Below are 22,803 nucleotides of genomic sequence, written 5' to 3'. Positions count from 1 at the left end.
CCCCCTTTACAGTAATTCTTTCTGACTTGCGAATATCCTTTGATAAGTTTCAGTGTCATTATGTATCCATGAATTGTCAGTGATGGGGACAGAGGGTTAGAGTTTTTCCTCTAATATCAGTCATTTTCCCCAGTTGTATGTACCAAAGTTTAAATGATGCTCACACACTGAAAGACATCCATGTTGGGTATAAATCCCATTAAAGGGAAACATCAGATAAGCCTCAATCCATGAACTGGCTTAAAGAATCCCAAGGACCTGTGTAGCTTTGCCCCATGCTCCTATCAAAAAAATCATACTTTATTCATATATGCATCATGAATGAAAAAGATAATTAAATTGAAACAGAAGACATTAGTCATTTAAAATACTAGCACTCATGAGCTATGATCAGCCTTTTCACTTCAAGTCTCAAGCTGCCTTCCCAAATAGTCTTTTCTGGGACCATGCCATCAGTTCAGCTCTGGAGTCTGGGTCTTCATAAAGGACCACCACTAAAAAAACCTCATTGGTCCCCTAGCAGAAATGACCTATTCAAAGACATGAAACAACCAAATCCACGTCAGCCACTGTTAAAAAAAAAAAAGTATCACCACCAGCTCTTCAAAATTGACCAATATACTAGAGCAACTACCCAATTCCCTTACAGTTGGAACCCTAGACTGCCAATAATGAACCTTAGAGAGAATGAGCAAAGCCTTTGATAAAGGGTCAAAGAGTAGTGTAGAGACACAAAGCCAACAATACTCACCTGGTAGCATGAACTGGTGGGACTGGTGAGCATCATATACTGGGGTGAGGGAAGTGATCACTGCTCATATTTATTTGACAAACACAAAAGCCATGTTCACACTCTCTTCAGTGTCGCTTGTGTTTCTAGCCATGGTCCTTTGGGTAATAGCCAGTATGGTGTACTGACTGAAGAGAGATAGTTTTCTATATTCCTTGCAATCTGCCCTGGGCCATCATGAAACTTTGTCTTCCTCTCCTCTCGCAGAGGCCTGCAGAGAGAAGCCAACAGAATCATCTGGTTTTTACCTTCCTTCAGGCAAGCGAGGTGAGGAAGAGGATGGTTTGTAAGACCATGATTGCCTCTGGACATAGTACAGATGTTAGTTAACCAGCCTCATCTCATTGAGACTATTAATAATCAGATCTTCCAAAGTAGTTCCCCTTAGCCCTCACTACAGTCCTCATGAATAGTTCCCCTACTTAAGAACCCTGTTCATGGAGCTCTTCCTGTCCAGAAGAGTTGATTCTCCATGACTTCATTCTCCTAGTCACTGATCAAACCAGGGGTCCAGTTTCACTATCAACAGACCACTTCTAGCACTTTTCAAATGTTGTTCATCCCTGTCCTCCATAGTTTGAACTCTTTGCTATATCTCTAGAATAAGGAACTATGTTTTCCTTTACAGGATATAAGAAAGATAGGTAAACTTTTTACATTATTTTGGTGAGTGTAAGAGTCTAAGATCATAGCAGAAATTTTTCCTGAAACTATTCACTGAGTTGGGTGAAGGAAAATTAATTTTCAGCTAATCATGAAGAAAAATCCCATCTTGAAAATGCAGGATAATATAAAATAGACATAAATAATACTTATAAGAATGTTAACGTGAAGTATTTCTCTGTTTCACTCTTCAGAAGAAGAAAACAGAGCACATATTACATAATACATACTGCATGGCTAGTTCCCAATTAGTGTGAACAATGAATTCTCCCTTCCAAAACTGGTCACACATAGTCAGATTTGAACTGTTTGAAGCTATAATTATGCAAAGTATGATAATTGGTTCTAGTTAATGGAAATATGTGGTGTGAATTCAAATGATGTGACCATTTCAAGGGATTCTTAATTCCCACTAATCTGGACCTACCTTCTACTAGAGTTATTTTAATGTATCTTCTTGAAATAATGTATCTTAAAATAATAAATCAAGCCCTGATTTAAATCATTTGCTAATTTCCAAGGTGAAAATGATCACTCTTAGGAGCATTTTGGGCAGCTAGGTGGCGCAGTGGACAGATCACCAGCCCTGGATTCAGAAGGACCTGAGTTCAAATTCTGCCTCAGACACATAACACTTAACTAGCTGTGTGACCTGGGCAAGTCACTTAACCCCATTGCCTAGACCAAAAAAAAAAAAGTAAAAAAGAAAAAGAAAACCACAAAATAACATTATAAAAAAAAGAAAATGATCACTCTGAAAATACAACAATCAGCTCTTGCTAGCAGTACCAGTTGGCTCCAGTATGCCCCTGCCTACTTCCATTTTTTGTTTTCTTTGGCAATTTTCTGGGTGTGAGGTAAAGGGGTCTTTATATTCTTTTTTTGTTTTTAATTTTTAGGCAATTAAGATTAAGTGACTTGCCCAGGGTCACACAGATAGTAAGTGTCAAGTATTTGGTCTGAGGCCAGATTTGAGCTTAGGTCCTCCTGACTTCAGGGCTGGTGCTCCATCCACTGAGTCACCTAGCTGCCCCAAAGGGTCTTATGTTCTTAAGTGGTTATTGGGCATAGGACACATACCCATTTATTTTATGTAAATTCAAAGTAGTCCTCATGCTTCCACTTAATTGCCAATATCTCAATAATTTTGAGGAAAAATCGTGTCCTTCACCCACTTTATTTTATACTAGAGATGTCAATTATCAACTTGATGAAGTAGAATCAATTAATGGATTGGCAAGAATTTGTTAAATGTCTACATGTGCTACATGGATACAAGGATAAATAATGAAATGATCCCTACCCTCACAGAGATTACGCTCCACTGGGGGAGACAATGTGCATACATATAACTCAATAGAGAATAGGTACGAGCCAAATACAAAATGTGGTTAAATATGAAGAAGATAGGGAAGGAGAGAGGGAACTCACAATTGGTGGGGGAAAGGAATCAGGAAAGGCTTTAAATGCTAAGGGTGCTTGAGCTGCCTCACTAAGAAAGTGAGAAGTTCTATTATCAGGTGGAAGGAGTGTATTCCAAACAGGTGAGAGCCAATGCTGAGACACAGAGATGGAAGACTGAGTGCCATGTGTGAGGAAAAGAAAGAAGACCAGCATAGCTGGATCATAGAACTGGGAATGGGAAGCTGGAAAGACAGGCTTGGGCCAGGTTGTGAAGGGCTTTGAAATGTTTACACTCTCTCTCCCTCCCCCCCTCCCCCTCTGTTTACATTCTATCCTAGAAACAATAAGGAGCCACTGGATACTATGGAATGATATAGCCATAGCTACACTTAGGCCAAATCACTTTGACAGCTATGTGTAAAGTGGATTGAAGTAGGAAGAGAGAGAATGGTCTTGAAGCAGGAAGGCCAATTTGGAAACCGTTACAATAGTCCAGAAAAGAGGTGATGAGGGACTGAATTAAATTGGTGCCCAGGTAAGTAGAGGAAAGGGGTCAGATACTGTGGAAGTAGAAACAAGATTTTGCAACGGATTAGGTGTGTGTGGTGAAGAAGAGTCGAGGATAGCCCTGAGATTTCAAACCCAGAAGACTGAAAAATGGTGGTATCCTCAACAGAAATAGGAAGTCTGGTAGAGAAGTGGGATTATGGGGAAAGATAACATTCTGTTTGGGATATGTTGAGCTCAAGACATCCAGACATCCATGAGTTAAGGGACATCCAGCTAGAAATGTCCAATAGCTGTTGAAGAATCAGGACTGGAATTCAGGAGAAAACTGAGTTCCAGTATCTGCACACTTTGAAAATCCACATAGACTATTCAAAAGCTTATAATAATAGAGGGAATCAGAGGCAGTGCATTTCTTGAGAGCACCATCTTCATGACCCCCCAAGTGGAACCCAAGAAATCTGACTTTGATGATTCTCTAGTACTGGAATGAAAGCATCACTTGAGGCAAAAGTTCAGTAAGAGGATATCCAATCAGTGGAAGAGTGGATGTATATGCTGTTATTATCCTGCACAGAGATGCCAGTTTACAGGGCTTTGAGTTGTTCTATACCAGGAGAATGATGGTTACAAGAAACCAATTGCATCTGCCAGCAGAAGGCTTACTGACAGTGAGACTCACTATCCCACCCACAAACTGGAGTCTTTGGCTTTGAATTGGGCTATCACTGAAAAGTTCAAAGACTGCTTCATGTAGTAAAACTGCCAAGTATGGCCTGACAACAATCCACTGACTTATACTTTGACAAGTGCCAAGAAAAATGCTTCTTGGCAGATACTGGCAGTAGCCCTAGCCACTACAGATTCAGCATTCCCTGCCAGCCTGAAAAGCTCATGTATTCAGATATTCTGTCCCAAAGGCTATTTGGCACTGAAGCTAGGGTGATAACTAAGGAAAGAGTGTAGGCAATATATGACAGAGCTAAAAACTTGAGACTTCCACCAGCAATGTCTACAAACTCTATTTTATTGATCCAACCTTTGGTTCCATCGGACTGTGGATGACTGGTGGCAAGATTGAGAAAGGGCTACAAAAAGTGATATGGGCCAAGAAACAAAGCAATGATGCTAAAGGAATCAAGTTCTAGTCAGAGGAAGCGACCTTCGTGTGGAGCCAATGTCAAAAGCAGAGCTGAACAATGGAGTGTTGCACTAGGCTGTGACTTATCCATGCATAGTACCAGAGCTGCTATAAAGCCAAGTTCTCTGTGGTCATACAAGCACTATACAGGAACTTTGGACGTCAAGAAAGAACCCTGGAGCTAATAAGGAACAACTTCAATAGCCTGAGGTACTACCTGATATCACTGAGAACTGTGAGACTCGTGCTCTTTATAGTCAATATTTCTTACATCTCTCCTTTGGAGCCTTGCCTGTTCTTTATAATTTTATGACTATATATATATATATATACATATATATATATATGTATATGTATACATGCACATATATATGTATATTGGGGGAGGGGTATTCATATTCATATTCTGACAGTCATTGTACGTATCGTTTCTTTGATTCTGCTTACCTCATTCTGCATCAGTTCATAGAAAGCTTTCCAGGCTTCCCTCTGTTCATCCTATTCATCGTTTCTCATAGCACAGTAATATTCCACTGAATTCATGTAGCATGATTTGTTTGGCCCCATTCCCCAATCAATGGGCACCTACTTTGTCTCCATTTCTTTTTTTACTACAAAAAGTGCTGCTACAAATATTTCGGTATATATAAGGACTTCCTTCTTACCAATAACCTCCTTGGGTAGATGCCTAACAGAGGAATCTTTGAGTCAAAGAGTATGGACATTTTAGTCATTTTACATAATTCCAAATTGCTTTCCTAAATTATTCTACTAATTCACAGCTCCACCAACAATTCACTGGTCTTCCTATCTTCCCGTAAGCCCATCGACATTGATTATTCCCATTCTTTGTCATCTTTGCCGATTTTCTGGGTATTTAGGAAAGCTGGGCATTACTTTGATTTCTTTTTCATTATTAGTGATTTGGAGCACTTTTTATATATTTGTAATATTTCTTTTAAAAGCTGTTTGGGGGCAGCTGGATGGTGCAGTGGACAGAGCATTGGCCTTGGAGTCAGGAGGACCTGAGTTCAAATCTGGCCTCAGACACATAACACTTACTAGATGTGTGACTCTGGGCAAGTCACTTAACCCCAATTGCCTCACACACACACAAAAAGCTGTATATCATATCCTTTGATCGTATATCTATTGGAGAATGGCTTTCGGTTTTATATATGTTAGTTGTCTACATTAGAGATGTCAAGTATGTGGCCTGTGGATCCACATTTTGCCCCACAATGCTCCCAAATGCTCTCAAAGCAGATTCAAATGTAATTGGGAGATACTTAACAAAATAGATATAGCTAGAACATGGATAATGCTAAATTTTGTTTTTAAGTAAATATGTGGCCCCTGAGGATGCTATAGATGGTTAAGTGGCCCATTTCTATTTGAATTTGACACCACTGGTCAACCTATCTTCAATACCAAACCCTTATCAGAAAAGTTTGATGGAAAGATTCCCATTTGAACATTTCTCTTCCAATCTTACGTGCATTCATTTTGTTTGTGCAGAAGTTTTTCAATTCTGTTTATTCAAAATTTTTCTATTTTATCTTTTGTGATTGCTGCTACTTCATCTGGCTAAGAATACCTCTTCTACCTGTAGTTTTGAAAGGTATACGATCTGCTTACCTTCAATCTTTTCATGATATAATCGTTAGTATGCAGGGAAGGGAATAAGTATTTATAAAATATCTACCATATGTCAGGCACAGTGTTAAGAGCTTTACAATTATTATCTCATTTACTCCTCACAACAATTTTGCCAGACAGCATTATATCCCCATTTTGTACAGCTGCTATTATCTCCATTTTACACTTGAGGAAACTGAGACAGAGGTTAAGTAACTTGTGTAAGGCAAGTTCCACATTGTTCTTAAGAAAAATTAGAAGCAGAGGCAGCTAGGTGGCACAGTGGATAGAGCACTGGCCCTGAAGTCAGGAGGACCTGAGTTCAAATCCAGCCTCAGACCAAACACTTGACACTTACTAGCTGTGTGACCCTGGGCAAGTCACTTAACCCCAATTGCCTAAAAACAAACAAACAAAAAATTAGAAGCAGTAGTATGCCGCATAGCATCTAGCACTAGGTATATAATAAATACTCAATAAAGAACTGATTATTATTTATTAATGTTATTTAGATGCTATTTTCCTCCACAACGGCTATTTCTATGCCTGGATAGTAAATAATGGTAAACATATTAGTTCAGGTTTTTCTCTTTCTAGGTCTATAGTGATCATCCTGATGCATGTTCTTACCAAGAATTCCCTTATTTTCTCTTGAATAGAGCAGCATAACTTCCTGCTTACTGATTGAGTTACTCCATTGTAGCAGATAGATGATCTGAATCAGGAAGAAGCTTGGAGTCCAGAAGAGCTCCCTTCTGATTCTTCCTCTGATTAATACTGGGTCTGTGACCATGAAGAGGTCACTCAAACACTCATTGCTCTGAGCAGCTCTCCACAATTGTAAATGACAAAAGAGTTGACAATCCATTCAGTGGAGCAGTCATCCATGTGGAGAGCTCCTACATGCTAAAGAAATCACAGAACTGACATACATAAAAATCAAACTAGTGGTACCTACTTCATAGATGCTGTAAGACTTAAATGAAATAATGTATGTAAAGTGCTTTGTAGCATTAAAGCACTACAAAATTGTCCATTTAACACAGTATGGTCGCTAATGTGTATGAAAATATCTTCCAATTCTTTCAATGATCATTACTCAAAGGATAACATGCATGTTTCTCCTGCTTTCAAAAATCCATCATAGTAAAATTTAAACTTGGCTAAAGAGTGATACTTAATATTGTAAGGCAATTCTTTATTTTATAAGACAATTTACAGTAGGACACTTTTTTTAACTAAATTTTTTTTTCAGTTAACTTGAATTTATTTTTTCCCCCTTTTACCCTCCCACCCCACTGGAAAGAAAAAAGAAAAGCAAAAGAGCGAAAAATCCACATAGTGAAACAAGAGAAATTCCCATATTGGCCACGTCCATAAATAAATGTCTCAGTCTGCACTATGAATCCATCATCCCTCTGTCAGGAGGTAAGTAATATGTTTCATCATCAGTTTTGGAATCATAATTGGTCTTTGTTCTTTCAAAATTGTTTGTTGTATGACTAATATGGAAAGGTTTGCATGAGTGCACATGTATAACCTATATCAAATTGCTTACCCTCTCAGTGAGGGGGCATAAGAGGGAAGAAGAGAGAGAATTTGGAACTCAAAATTTTTAAAAATGAATGTTAAAAATTGTTTTTACATGTAATTGGAAAAAAATAAAATATTAAATTAAAAAGTCACAAAATTTGTTTATTGTCACAATGTTGATGTTATGGTAGAAATGATTCTGCTCTCTTTGCATCAATTTATACAAGTCTTCCAGGTTTCCTGAAATAATCCCCTTCATCATTTCTTATAACACAATAGTATTCTATTACATTAAATTATGAGTTTCCTTGATATATTTAAATAGATGCCGAAGGGAAGATAAGGTAAAGAGTGAGGAGTGGCTGTCAACCAGCTCAAACAGGAATGAAGATTCATTGTTCTGAAGTTAAAATATAAGACAACAGGAAGAGGTTTTTGATTTAGAAATATTTAATTCTTACATTCCCATGTCAGTCACCACGTAACCTGGGGCTGCTTGTCTTGGACTCCATTTCTCTTCTGTAGAATAAGGGCATTCTAGCTCTTGAACAGTTTTAAGATTCAGCTCAAATTTGTAGGAGGAAGTGCTGGTGCCTCAACTAACTGAAAAGATTAATTTCAGTAAAGTTTGATAATAAATCAAATTCCTATTTAATAAATTTATATTTGTATTGCTTTTTATTTTAAATTGATAATGCTTTCTACTGGTAGGGAGAAGAATTGGCCAATGGATAAAATAAAATCTGACTTCAGCATGCAGTAGAGTAAGTTACCACATACCAAATATGTACAGTTATACATTTAAAGGAAACATTATGATTTTCTGAAAAAAAATATCACTAATGATGATGCTCAACTTCATTTAGAAGCTATTCTGTACTCAGAGCAAATTACAAAATGAGTGCAGAAGCAAAAATACACCATCAGAGTTTCTGAAATTATACTATGATTATCTGCTTTACTCTGCTTCCCTACAATTGCTTCAATAAAGGTAGCAATTTCTAAACACTTAGCAATTTGCCTAATTTTTTCAAAAAGCCTCAGTGACTCTCAAAGTTCCAATAGTTTCTCCATCCAAGATAATTTTTTTAAGTTTGGGTTTTGTTTTTTGTTTTTTTACTTTTCCCTATAGTTTTAGTTGGCTTACCTTTTTACCCTAGTTGAGTTCACATTCAAACGGGGAAGACAAACATGAAAAATAGCTAGATACACACAAGATATATACAGTGTAGATGGAACAAAATCTGAGAGGGGAAGGCACTAGCAGCCAGGGAGACAGGAAAATGCCTCCTGAAGAAGGTGGAATTTGAGTTGAGTCTTATAAAAGAAGTTTAACAGTGCTTTCTTACTCAATTTTTGAGAATACTTTCTGTAAAATTGGTATGCACTGTTCCTTAAAAGTTCCATGGAATTCACCAGTAAATCCATCAGAAGCAGGAATTTTGTTCTCTCTCCCTTCATCATCACTTGCTTTCCCATTTTTCAGTCAATCTCCTCTCTGGATCCAAGCCTTCCTATTCTTGGTTGCTCCCAAAAACTCTGGTTTCCATTCTCCTGAGACATGATACTGTCTGTAGAGGACAACTTTTTCTCTCAGAGAAAGGAGCACCAAATCCCTGTAGACTATAACTATTTTAAGATCCCAATCTCCCTTTATAGAATATATCTCTCCTCCCTTGGAGGTCTTCAGTGGGATCCCCTCCCACTGCTGAGTGAACATCTCTCCTTTTGTTTCCTCTTCTTCAATACCTCCTTTGACCAACTCACCCATTCTCCTATGGGCTTTTTTCTTCTGAGAAACTGCAGGAATTATTTCTTTCTTCATTGTTTACCATTGACTTGATTAGAACATGTTACACATTGCTCTCTATCTTCTGCCTCCCCTCTACCCTTTTATGCACCCATCAATTCTGTAGTTTTGTCCCACAAAATACATTGACTCACTTGGAAGTGGGTAGGGAAAGAGGGAAGGTTAACTTGTAGTATTTAGAGCTATTTCTATGCCATCACTTGTCCTATTTCTTTTAGTTTTACTTTCATTTTTGTCTTCTTACCTATCTTCAATGAGGAATCTCTTAATGATTCCTTTGTTACTATTTTTCTTTAACCCCATAATTGTCTTTCTTTTTCTGTTTTTCCCCCTTTTAATAGTCTCTAGAAATGGGATGATTTATTTTGTCCCTTGTGCTTTCTTTCACAGTTATATTTATTTACCTTTCTTGTGGTTTCTGTTGTTTATAGTATCTACAAATCTAATACTATGCTCAAATCTGTTTAGGTTTTGTTTTCGTATATTGTTTTGTTTTAAGAATGTTTCAAGGGGCAGCTAGGTGGTACAGTGGATAGAGCACTGGTCATAGAGTCAGGAGGACCTGAGTTCAAATCTGGCCTCAGACACATAATGCTCACCAGCAGTGTGACTCTGAGCAAGTCATTTAACTCCAATTGCCTCACGAAAAATTTTTTAAAAAGAATGTTTCAAAAGCCTCTCTTTTACTGAACCATCATCATTTTTCATTGATAATTAGGCTTAGGATTGCAGGCTGTCATTTGGGGTTGTGTCTTCAGCTCCTTTGTTTTTCATAATATATTATTCCACTCTCTCCTGTGGTTTCAAGTGAGTAAAGAATAGTCTTGTGTTTTATTTGAATTTCCTTTCCATTATATTTGAAGGTCTTTCCCTTGGTTGCTTGAAGAACTTTCTGTATTGAAATTGTTCAATTTAACCTTTATGTTTCTGGGAGTTCTCAGCATAGGGTTTTCTCCTGGAGGTGATCTGTGGAATCACTCATTTGGTGCTGAGAATTTTTTGGTATTATTTCTTGTGTTACGTGTTCAGATTTTTTTTTATATTTTCTTACCATGTTCTTCTGGGAGAATATGATCCTTGCAATGTCTCTTAGGCATTTTGATTTTGAGTTCAAGATGTTTTGCTTGTAGAGTGATCATACGTTCTTTTAACATGATTGCTTTCTGCTTCTCTTCTTCCAGACTGTCCTTAATTTTAGTATCTTTGCATTCCCATTCTGTCGATCTCTCACTTGTTTGAAGAGAGTCACTACCTTGGATTCAAGTTTTTTTCTTCTGCCAATTATTTCTGTTGTTCAGGTGATAAGCTATGCCCTTTGTTCCCTTTTAACTCCTTCCTTCAAGATTCTGATTTCTCTCTTGAACCATTCAGGAACTTCTTGCTACAGTTAGTTCCATGCTGTCTTGGGAACTCACAGGGTTCTCTGTTCATTAGATGTTGCTCCAATTTCCTGTCTTATAACATTTATTTAGAGATGTTTGGACTTATTTAGATGTCTTAGTAGCCATCTTCCCTGGTTTTACTGTCTTACGTGTTGATTTATCTGCTTATGCTATGCCAGAGAATGAGGACTGTCAGGAGGAAGGGTGGGGCTGAGTGCACTAGGGGTTAGTGTTCTCTGACGTTAATTCATAAAACTTTTACCTTTTTAGGCTTCTTGGTGTCTTGGTCTGTGAAGACGGCTGTAATTTCTCTAGTTCTAATGCGCAATTCCTCTTTGGGGAATTTTTTGAGAGCTAGAGAGGACTAGGGGAAAATGTCTAGTTCTTCATTTGTTGGTCACATCTTTGAGCTGATTCTTGACAGAAGCCAGGGTACTGAAGATGGAAAGAGAGAGCAGTCCAAGTGTGAGGGACAGCGACTGCAAAAAAAAAAAAAGTCTCATATTAAAGGAATGGCAAGTATGTTTGTATGACTAGAACTTAAGAGTGTGGCAGAAAAGCATGGGACTAGAAATGGTAGTCAATTGTCAATAAACATTTATTAAGCACTTACTATGTGCCAAGCACTATACTAAGAACTGGAGATACAAATACAAAAAAAAAGAACTACCTGAGGACAGGGACTACCTACCTGTCCTCAAGGAACTTACAATCTAATGGGGGAAGACAACACACCAAAGAAAGCTGGAAAGCACAGGAAGAAGGGGAGGTACCCAGAGTAGTGGGTGGAGGGAGGAGTCATGGTGGAGAAGTCAAAGAAGCTTAAAATTAATGCAGGGGATGGGGAGATGAACAGGTGTTTGAGGAAATGGAAAGGGACCAGGGTGAAGAGCACTTAAAATGCCAAACAGAAGAATTTATATTTGATCCTGGAAGTAAAAGGAATTCACTAGAATTTGCTGAATAGGATAATGACATGATCAGATCTATACTTTAAGGAAAATCATTTTGGCAGCTGAGTGGAGAATGGATTGGACTTGTGAGAAACATAAGGTAGGGACAATAATTGAAAGGATATTGCAGTTGTCCAGGTGACAGGTGATGGGGACTTGAATTAGGGTGGCAGCTATGTGAGTGTGGAAAAAGAAATGTATAGGAAAGTTTTTGGGAATATAGGTAAAAACGACAAGATTTGGCAACAGATTGGAAGTGATTGATTTTCTTCTCAGTCTTGTAAGCTGTTTTTTAAAGTCAATTTCAAAAGAAAAGTTCCAAAAGTATGTTAAGCAATAGGAAACCTCTTTAGAGTATGGGTTATACCAATCTACTATACTGAAAGCAACATTCATTGGGATGTACAAAGTCTTGTTTGTTAAAAGCAAAAATACCTTCAACCAGTAGGTCTTTTAAAAGGACATTTTAAAATTTTAGTATGTTTTATTTTCTAAATAAAATTAATTTGGCTCTAAGGTATTTTTGTTTTTTTCCAAAACTAAAATCCATTCACGAAAGATAAAAGCCATTCTTATATTCCAAAGAATGAGATGCAGGCTTTGAAAGGCAATTACAAGAGGAATTCCAAATATGTTTCACATAATGGCAGTATAACACAACAACTCTGTGGGGCATGGGGTGACCCTTGACATGACCCTCACAATATTACAGAACATTTATCAATCTCACCCCATTTACAAGATGTGAGAATACTCTACTTATTCTCAGACTCATTCCCCTAACCTGCTCTTACACCAAAACTTCAGGTTCCCAGAGGCCTACCATCCCCACATGGTTTTAGGCAAATGTTCTTAGGGGCCCAAAAGTAACCCTTTGGAGGAGAAATACACTTCCTCTACTCACTATTCTAATTCTTGAGTCCCTGTCCAATATGGTTTTCTATCTACACAACCAGCCACTCATAATGAGGACAATTTTATATCTCAAACATAACCATTTATTTAACAATATGGCAAAAGAAGTAATAATATTTTGGATAGTATTATGTTAAGCCCAATTCATAAATGATATACAGTACATATATAAACTTGGGTCACACTCTCGCAGCAATGTATCCAATATCTATGGGGGAGAGTGGGCTTAAAGGAAATTGGTAAGGGAAAGCACATGAGAGGAGGGAAACTCATGCAGTTAGGGTAACTCCTAACTCTGGACTACAAGCACTGACGGTACTGGTTCATTCAGGAGCGTCAGCATCGCATAAAGCTAACTTCTCTGCTCACTGCTTGACTGGTGCTCCTCACTACTGGGGAATTTTTTCTTTTCTCTACTTGAACATAGCATAAAAATGATCTTTATTAATGCCAGATCACCAGGATGCCAAAGCAGCTTAAAAACCCCCATTAAATTGATTGTCCTTTTAAAACCACACTGCAATCTCTAAATGTTTATGAGTTCTCGTTTTTTCATTTCACCTCCTTTAAGTCATAGAGCATTATATATGCAAATGAACTAAAGTAATCTAGTTCTTTAAAGCTCTAAAGGTTTCTACATGGTCCTCCATCTGTTTGGTACCTTTTAATTGTGTTTCTAAGCATTCACATTTGTCCGGTTTTCAATTCACAAAAGACCTTTCCTGACTCTTCATAATATTAAAGTTACCCCATAAACAAGGCATCATTCACAAAGAATCCTTATATTTATACCCCAGAATATTTTGTCATGAACTGTTAAAAACTTATATGAAAGCTGTTTCTTCACATACATATATTAGCAGTGTATAGTAAAACAAATTTTTTTCTTACTCCTTTTAGGTATAAAAATGTTCGTCTCTAACAACAGCAATATCTTACATCTTTTGGCAATTAATATAAAACTTTTCCTTCACACAAAAATATCTTTTCTGCCCTTTTCATCACTAAACTGTCTCATATAAAAAGGGCCTGATAGAGATGGATTACCGTTCAAGCATAACATTCTAATAAGTAAATTCCTGATTGCTATGAAGGGTATGCCAGTCACTTGGAGCTATAAACACAATAATATTTTTAAAAATCAGTTTCATTACTTAACCTGGTATACTTTTGTAGAAGCCATGTAATGTCATTAGTTAGCATAGGATTCCTGTGTTGACCAGTGTTCCCACCTAATGACTTGCTCTTAGCATATCAAAATGATGTTTGGCAAATTACAAACTGTTTTATAACATTAATCAGTTTCAAACTTTATGAAGTAGTCAAGCTGGCAGAAGTAGTCAAGACAAGGTGACAGGAGAGCATTCTACCAATTTAAATGGTAGTTAAATTTAGTTATTCATGAATTTCTCAATTTCAGAATTCTAAGCACTTTTTTAAAGCAAAGCACACAGGTATCTACACACACACACACACACACACACACACACACACACACACACACACACAAAGATATATGTGGATGAAACAAGAAACTTACATAAAATTTTGGCTTCAGAGCAATATCTGCCAAATAGACTAGGCTGATTTTTCCTTAAAAGATACTGAAATTTAATTTCCCTGTTTCTGATGAGGATACCAACATTCTTCCAGTCTCCCATGTCTCTAGCCATAGTACTACCCTCAACTCCTCCCTTTCCCTCACCTCACATATCCTGGCAGCTGCCAAATTTTGTTTCTACCTCCAGTGTTTCTCACATACAATTTCTTCTCTCTACTGCTTCAGGCTCTCATCACCTCTTGCCTGGTTAATTGCAGTGGTCTCTGAATTGGCCTTCCCACCCTAAGTTTCTCCCCACTCCAGCACATCCTCCACACAGGCACCAAAGTGATTTCTTTTAAGCACAATTCAGACCCTCGCACTCCCCTATTCCATAAGCTACATTGGTCCCTACTGTTTCTAGGATAAAATATAGACTTCCTTTATTTAGTTTTTAAAACCCATGGTAACTTGGCACCAATACATGTGTCAAGCCCCATTATACATTCATTACTCCCTTTCTCATTCTCTACAAAGAATCCAAACTGGCCTCACTCAATGCTGTCTCCCATCTTTGCACTGGCTGTCCTCTGCATCTGAAATGTATTCCCTCATTATGTCTTACAGAATCCTCTTCCTTCAAAACTCAATGTAAGCACCACCTTCTGCATGATACCTTTCCTAATTCCCTTCTCTAGCCTCCCTTCTCTAATTGTATTTAATCACCACGCGTTTAATCTGTTTATACTTATCTATACAATCTACACTGACAGAATGCAAACTCCTGGACAGCAGTGGCTGTTTCTTCTTTATGTATACAGTGCCCAGCTCGGTGCCTAGCACATAGTACGTATACTTAATAAATGAATGTTGATTAATAATAGCTATAAAGTTCTTCACATATACAGAATCACTATGCAAATGCTGAATAAAAACAATATTGTCATATCATCATGACACTAAGCCCTTACACATAGAAATTAAATCTCTAAGCGGCTACATACAGAATTAAAGCATTAGCTGCTTTAGGCCAGGCATTATTTAGCTCCATCGAGTTACCACAGGTACCCAAGAATTAGTTTTATCCAGGTTTTAACAGTTCATGAGAAATGAAGTGCGCATTGGAAGGCCTTTTCATGTTAAAACAGTCCTTTTTAAAGGAGGTATACATATACATACATATAAACACACACACACACACATATAACAGCACCATATCTAGAGATTTATATATAGTAGCACCATATGTATATAGTATATAAATGTGTCATATTTATGTCTTGCAACTTTGCAAAACACACACACACACACACACACACACACACACACAATTGGAAGCCATTCCATGATTAGTCTTCCTAAATATTTAATTAGAAAAACTTTTTTTCTTTTATTTTTTTTGGCTAGGCAATGGGGTTAAGTGACTTGCCCAGGATCACACAGGTAGTAAGTGTCTGAGTCCACATTTGAACTCAGGTCCTGCTCAATCCAGGGTAGGTACTCTATCCACTGCACCACTTGGCTGCCTCCTAGAAAAACTTTCATATGGTGTTTAGAGAGTCAAGTAAAATTTTAATTGAAATAATAACTTTGGCAGTTGTAAGACATAAAATAAATCCATGTAAATCATCAGCATTTCTATGCTGTATTTTTATCAAGAGGGAAGGTGTAGAGAAAGAAATTCCATTCCAGATAGAGAGATAGAGACAAAGATAGGTAATGGCTGGATACCGATATTCTAGTGGCTATTTTTTGGAGGGCTGCTGCTTTACACAACAAAATATTCACTCAGTGAGATATTTATTAATCAGTTAATGCTTTTACTCTGGAAGCATCTCCCCTCCCCTGGCTTTTTTCAGCACGAAATGATAATGCTTAGATTATAGCCAGTTTAGCAGAAAAAAAAACCCAAGTATGGGATGACCTCAAGTGGCAAACACCTAAAATTACTGCTTTAAATATAAAATCATTATGAACTTTAGTACTAAATGATTTTTGCCACAATTTCTATTTTTCCAATACTCCTGTTAACAAGTGAAGAAACTTGGCATAAAGGCCAGAGGGCTGGTATTGGAATTAGGAAGTCCCGAGTTGAAGTCCCACTGCTGAGAGGACATACTTGTATGTGTCCACGTTAGGCTATTTAACCCCACAACTCTCAGGCTATAATTTACAGATGGGTTGCTGCCATGGGCCTGTGAGGGTATTTCCACACTGAAAATTCCCCAAACTGAGGAAATCATGGGTAGGAACTGAAAAACTGTTAACAGTGATTAACTGTTTCTCATGATTCTCATGAGATTTAAGGGGAAAAAATGGAAAAAATGAACACTATTTTGAATATGCTTAAATTTATGAAGCAATGGGTATAAAGTGTTATATATCAGACTTTAGTCACTGTGATTCAAAAAACAAAATTAAAAAATACTCCATGAATATTCTCCCTAAATATTAATTTTTTTAAATGTCATATGTGTTGAGCCAACTAAAATTTTAATTGAAATAATAACTTTGGCAAAATCGCAATAAATAAAATAAATTCACATAAATTATCAGCATTGCTATGTATTACCCTCCCCTCCCTCCCCCCCAAAAAAAATCTAGAAGGTAGATGTAGAAAAAGAAATTCCTATTCATAATAAATATAGTATGTATAAAATGCTTGGGAATTTATCTGAAGGTAGGTAGGTAGTACAGTGGATAGAGCATGGGACATGGAGTAAGGAAGAGATGAGTTTAAATCTGGTCTTAAGACACTGAATAATTATATTACCCTGGGCCTTAACCTGCATATGCCTCAGTTTCCTTATCTGTAAAATAGGAATAACAACAGTAGCTACTTCTCAGGGTTGTGAGGATAAAATGGGATATCTGAGGAGCACTTTGCAAACCTTAAAACTCTGTACAAATGTTAGCTATTGTCATTATTACTATGTTATCTACTAAGACACACTCAAGAACTATATGAAAGCAACTACAAAACATTCTTTAGAGAAAGAGTCAGATCTAAATAACTGGAGAAATATGCCTTATTCAGGAGTAGGCAACACCAGTATAATAAAAATAACACTAATTAAGTTATTTATTCAGTGTCATGCCAATAAAACTCCCAAAGGATTCACTTAATGACCTACAAAAATAACAAAATTCATCTGGAGGAACAAAATGTGCAAAATCAAGGGAAATCATGAAAAAGAGTGGGAAGAAAGAGGTAGCAAGGTAGTACCAGATCTCAAACCATACTACAAAGCAGTAATCATCAAAACTATTTGGTACTAGTGGCACAGTGGATAGAGGACTGGGCTTGGAATCAGGAAGACTGAGTTCAACTCTGGCCTCAGACACTTACTAACTGGGTGACCCCGGGCAAGTCACTTCACCCTGTTTGCCTCAGTTTCCTCAACTATAAAATGAGCTGGAGAAGGAAATGGAAAACCATTCTAGGACCTTTACCAAAAAAAAAAAAACCCAGGGGGCAGCTAGGTGGCGCAGTGGATAGAGCACTGGCCCTGGATTCAGGAGGACTTGAGTTCAAATCCGGCCTCAGACACATAACACTTACTAGCTGTGTGACCCTGGGCAAGTCACTTAACCCCATTGCTTAGCCAAAAAAAAAAAAACCAAATGGGGTCACAAAGAGTCAGGCATGACTAAAATGACTAAACAGTAACAACGACAAAAAAGAGCTCAAACGATGTACCCAAACATACAGATGAAAATGAGCATAGTAACACAATATTCTACAAACCCAAAGACCATAATTATTGAGTAAAAGACAAAAGCTGCTGGGAAAACTTTGAAGACAGTCTAGGAAATACTAGATACAGACCAACATCTCACACCATACATAAAGAAGCGTTCCCAGTACATACATGATTTAAACATAAAAGATCGTATTATAAATGAAGTAGAGAAGCAGTAAGGAAAATGACTTTTTCTGAACTATGGATGAAAAAGAGTTCACAACCAAAGAAGGGACAAAAAGGATTAGAGGAGACAAAGAGGATAGTTATGATTACACAAAATTTTAAAGTTTTTGTACAAATGAAACCTATGAAGTTCAAATTAGAAGAGAAAATTAAATGGGAAAAAAATCTTTGCATCAAGTTTCTCTAATAAAAACTCCATATCCAAGATATATAAAGAGTTGATTCGAATTGATAAGAGTCATTCCTAGACTGATAAATGGTCAAAGGATAGGAACAAGTTTTCAAAGAAAGAAATCTAACCTATCAACAACCATGAGAGGGGAAAATGCCCCAAATCACTAACGATTGGAGAAATACACATTAAATTACCTGTGAGAGTCTACTTCATATGCATCAGACTAGTAAAGATGATAAAACAGAAAAATAGCAATTGCTGAAGGGAATCTAGGAAAATGGGCACATTAATGTATTTATGTCTAGCTGCTCTGGAAAGAAATTTAGAACTAAGCCTCCAAATCTCCAAATCGTCCATCCCCTTTGACCTAGCAATATCACTATGAGGTCCATACCCCAGAGATCAAGAGGAATACATATATGCAGAAAAATATTTATAGTAGCTCCTTCTGTTGTAGCAAAGAACTCTAAACTAAGGAGGTACTGATCAATTAGGGAATGGCTGAACAAATTGTGGTATTTGGATGTAATGGAATATGCAACTCAAAAAATTATGAAACAGTTTCAAAGAAAACTTGGAAGTACTATATGAAATCATGCAGTGAAGCAAGCAAAACTGGAAGAAAAAGCTTATACAATAACATATTTTAAAAATAAACTTTGAAAGACATAAGAACTCTAATCAGTACAATAACCAACCATGATTCCAGAGGAGAGATGAAGAAGCACATTACCTGCATACTGAGAGAAGTAATGGACTCAAAGTCTAGAATGAGACATGTTTTCTGACATAGCCAATGTGGGAATTTGTCTTGACAATTGTGGGCTTTTTTTTTTAAAGTGTTTTTCCCGGAGGGATGGGGAAGAGATCTACCCTACTAACGAGAGAGGGAACTCTAAGGATTGTGTTCTTCCAATTCCCCCCCAAAAGTGAACAGAAGGATGGTCAGAAGGAACCACAAAGAAGCAGGACAACTTTGAGCATTACATGTTAAAGTTTATATATTTAAAAGAAAAGCAAGTTCTATATAATGGAGATTTTAAGTTTCATGTACAATCCTCTACAATTCCACAAAGTATATGAAAATGCTTTTTAAGTTCAGAGTTCAAAAATGAAAAAAAAATTCTAAGGCAGCATATAAACTATCGAGAAAAGACCAGTTTGGTTACTTTAATTCAGTCTTAAATTGTTATCCTAACCTGAAACAAAGGCACAATTTGAACATTACAAATTCTTTTCTAAGAAAAAAAAATGTGTATGTGAAGGAATCTGAAAACCACAAAAGTATCAAAGCATTCTGTGGTTTAAGGTTTAAATAATATGCTCTACAGGATAACATATTGACTGTGTAACCCTTGGCATGGCAATGGACAGCAGCAATCTGTCATCACTTTCCCTTCCCTTTGGAATCCAGGACCCATCCACGACAGTAGAAAAACCTACTACCACCTGACTTCCTCCTGCTCCCTTGCCCAGGCCCCCAGAACCCATTCAGGGTTAGTGACATGGGAGTCACCAACGCCATTCTTCCTGGCAAGCTGGAAGACCACCAGGCATTACCATCTGTCCTGCCTCTACCTCCTACAGACACCCTTATTGACAAAACTTATGGGACCCTGAAACTTACATCTGCCCTGCCACTGAACCCTTAGGAAATCTGGATTTTTCCATCCACCCTGCAGTTCATATTCCATGTTGTCTCCTCTAAGTTCTTTGAAGACAGGGACCATTTAGCTTTTCATATTTGCATCATTAGCACTCAATATAGTACTTAACACATGGAAAGCACTTAATAAATTCTTTTTCATTCATTCGTGATCTAACAATTCTCTAGAGTTATAAATTGCAGAGGAGATGCATGGTGAGGAGTTTTATCACCCAGAAATTCCCTAGAAGAGCCAAAGGTGCGTTCCATGTTCCTATTCTACATATATATTAAGTGGGAGGACTACAGAGCATGGCAACTGCAGGCAGGAACTATTAAGGATATTTTGAACAATTTGGTGCTTAGGAGAAAACTAGGCAAGGCGAACTATAAAGTACCTTACTCATGGATGGACAAATTATTAGTATGTAAATGAGGAATGACCCTCAGAAGCTCATGTGCACATAGAAGCTAAAGTCTGCCCTAGCTTGGACAACTGGCCCCAGAATCTGTAGAAGCCATGTTTAGTCAGTTGGCAGTCACCTGAGACATCACTAAGTAGCAGGAAATTTAATCTACCAGGAAGTCATCCATATTCTGAATGATCTATGCATGGTTAATTACCCTCCTGTGCTTGAGAGTTAGTAAAGAGGCCCAAGGAAAGATGGGATGAATTTCACAGCTGGGCTCCATCTTGTTATTCCCACACTGTTTGGGAAACTCTTCCCTCTTTCATCTGAGCCAAAGCATGCACAGGATTCTTTAAGAATCCCTCTCCATAAGGGCAGCTAGGTGGTGCAGTGGATAGAGCACTAGCCCTGAAGTCAGGAAGACCCAAGTTCACATCCGGCCCAGACCAAACACTTGACACTTACTAGCTGTGTGACCCTGAGCAAGTCACTTAACCCCAATTGCCTAAAAAGACTAAAGACTTCCAATATGCAATAAAACAGTAAACAGCTAATTAATAAACAAACAATTCATACAGAAGACTGTCCCCTTTTTACCCAAAAAAAGTCTTTCCCCAAAAGATTTTTTAAAATAAAGTTTCAGGGGCAGCTAAGTGGCACCGTGGATAGAGCACCAGCCCTGGAGTCAGGAGGACCTGAGTTCAATCCAGCCTCAGCACATGTACAAAAATATGTATAGCAGCTCTTCGTGTGGTGGCAAAGAATTGGAAATTGAGAGGAGGCCCATCCATTGGGGAATGGCTGAGCAAGTTGTGGTATATGAATGTAATGGAATACTATTGTGCTATAAGAAATGATGAACAGGCTGACTTCAGAAAAACCTGGAAAGACCTATATGGTCTGATGCTGAGTGAAGCGAACAGAACCAGGAGAATGCTGTACACACTAACAGCCACCTTTCTCAGCAATGCAAGGATCTAAGACATTTCCAAAAGTCTCATGATGGCATATGCTATCTACATCCAGAGAAAGAACTATGGATGCAGATCGAAGCATACTATCTGCTTTTTTTTTCTGTTTTGTTTCTTCTTTCTTGTGGCTCCTCGTATTGGTTCTAATTCTTCTTTATAACATGACTAATGTGAAAATATGTTTAATAGGAATGTATATGTAAAGCCTATAGCAGATTGCACACCATATTGGAGAAGGAGTCGGGGAGGAAGGGAGAGAAAATTTAAAACTCAAAAGCTTATGAAAGTGAGTGCTGCAAACCAAAAATAGATTAATTTTCTTTTACAATCCCGCTTCAGACACATAACACATAATAGCTGTGTGACTCTGGGCAAGTCACTTAACCCCAATTGCCTCACCAATAAATAAATAAATAAATAGATAGATAGATAGATAGATAGATAGATAAATAAATAGATAGATAGATAAATGAGTGAATGAATAAATGAATGAATGGATAAGTAAATAAATAAATGAAAGAGAAATGAATGAATGAATAAGTAGATAGACAGATAAATAAAGCGAATAAATGAATAAATAAATAGACAAATAAATAGATGAATAGATAAATAAATAAACAAATAAATAAATAAATAAATGGGCAAATAAATAAATAAATGAAGTTTTGAATCCAACTTTATTTCATGATGAATTTACAACCCCAATGTAAATATCTAGCCTAAGCAGACAAAACAATTTATGGAAAATGAAAACTAATGCAATATGTAGATATTTTAATATTTTTGGTGTTTGAAACCAAGTCCCTTTTACAAAAATAGTCAATCCATTAAACTCTCACCCTGATACTAAAATGAATAGTAAGACAACAAGATAAAAAAATTTCAAGACAAATAACACCAAAACTATAAAGCAATGAATTTTTTAAAAAGGATATCTTAATGAGATATTCTTGAAACCCACTAAAGGAAAATGCTACATATTCTAAGCACATATTTTACATCCTTAGATGACAGGAAAACATGTTACTTATACATACACCTAACACGAATGTGTACAGATTTTTAAATCTCGATCTTACAGAGAACAAACTATAAACAAGTAATGAAGTGCTTTTTGGAAGGAGTTTCTACGCTTAGTTCATCACCTGGATCAGCAAAGAGAAACAGTGCGTGGAAAAGAAACTGATCGGTTTCATGGGTAATTTCTTGCAAAGGAAAACAATACTTTAAAGAAATCTTCGAGGGAAAATCGGCAAAGGCAAAGCAAATTAAGGTGAGAACTTGGTGCTCTTGAAGTAAATGGAAATGTGGGGATGCAAACAGTCTTTTCCCTGTCTCATTAAATTCTAACCAACTATCCACTTCAAGTACCTTCCAGCTAGAAAGACCATCTGTGG

At 37.2% G+C, this 22,803-nt stretch overlaps 1 protein-coding gene across 2 annotated transcripts in view; it reads right to left on the bottom strand.

Moving 5' to 3' along the window:
* Positions 1–7,817: 7,817 nt before the first annotated feature.
* Positions 7,818–22,803, bottom strand: part of DCK (deoxycytidine kinase) — a 45,326-nt gene continuing 30,340 nt past the window's right edge. The window contains exon 7 of one of the 2 annotated variants that reach the window (XM_078148085.1): positions 7,818–11,347. In XM_078148085.1, the coding sequence (XP_078004211.1) occupies positions 11,255–11,347 (93 nt within the window). In that variant the 3' untranslated portion in view covers positions 7,818–11,254. Of the gene's footprint in view, positions 11,348–22,064 lie in introns of those variants that run through there. The other variant, XM_020988501.2, reaches the window with a different exon arrangement.

The sequence above is a fragment of the Phascolarctos cinereus genome, unplaced genomic scaffold (assembly GCF_003287225.1).
Source record: "Phascolarctos cinereus isolate Bilbo 61053 unplaced genomic scaffold, phaCin_HiC Scaffold_9;HRSCAF=440, whole genome shotgun sequence".
In the NCBI taxonomy this organism is placed as follows: domain Eukaryota; kingdom Metazoa; phylum Chordata; class Mammalia; order Diprotodontia; family Phascolarctidae; genus Phascolarctos; species Phascolarctos cinereus.
The sequence above is the reverse complement of the archived record's forward strand: the minus strand, read 5'-3'. Positions and strand labels throughout refer to the sequence as shown.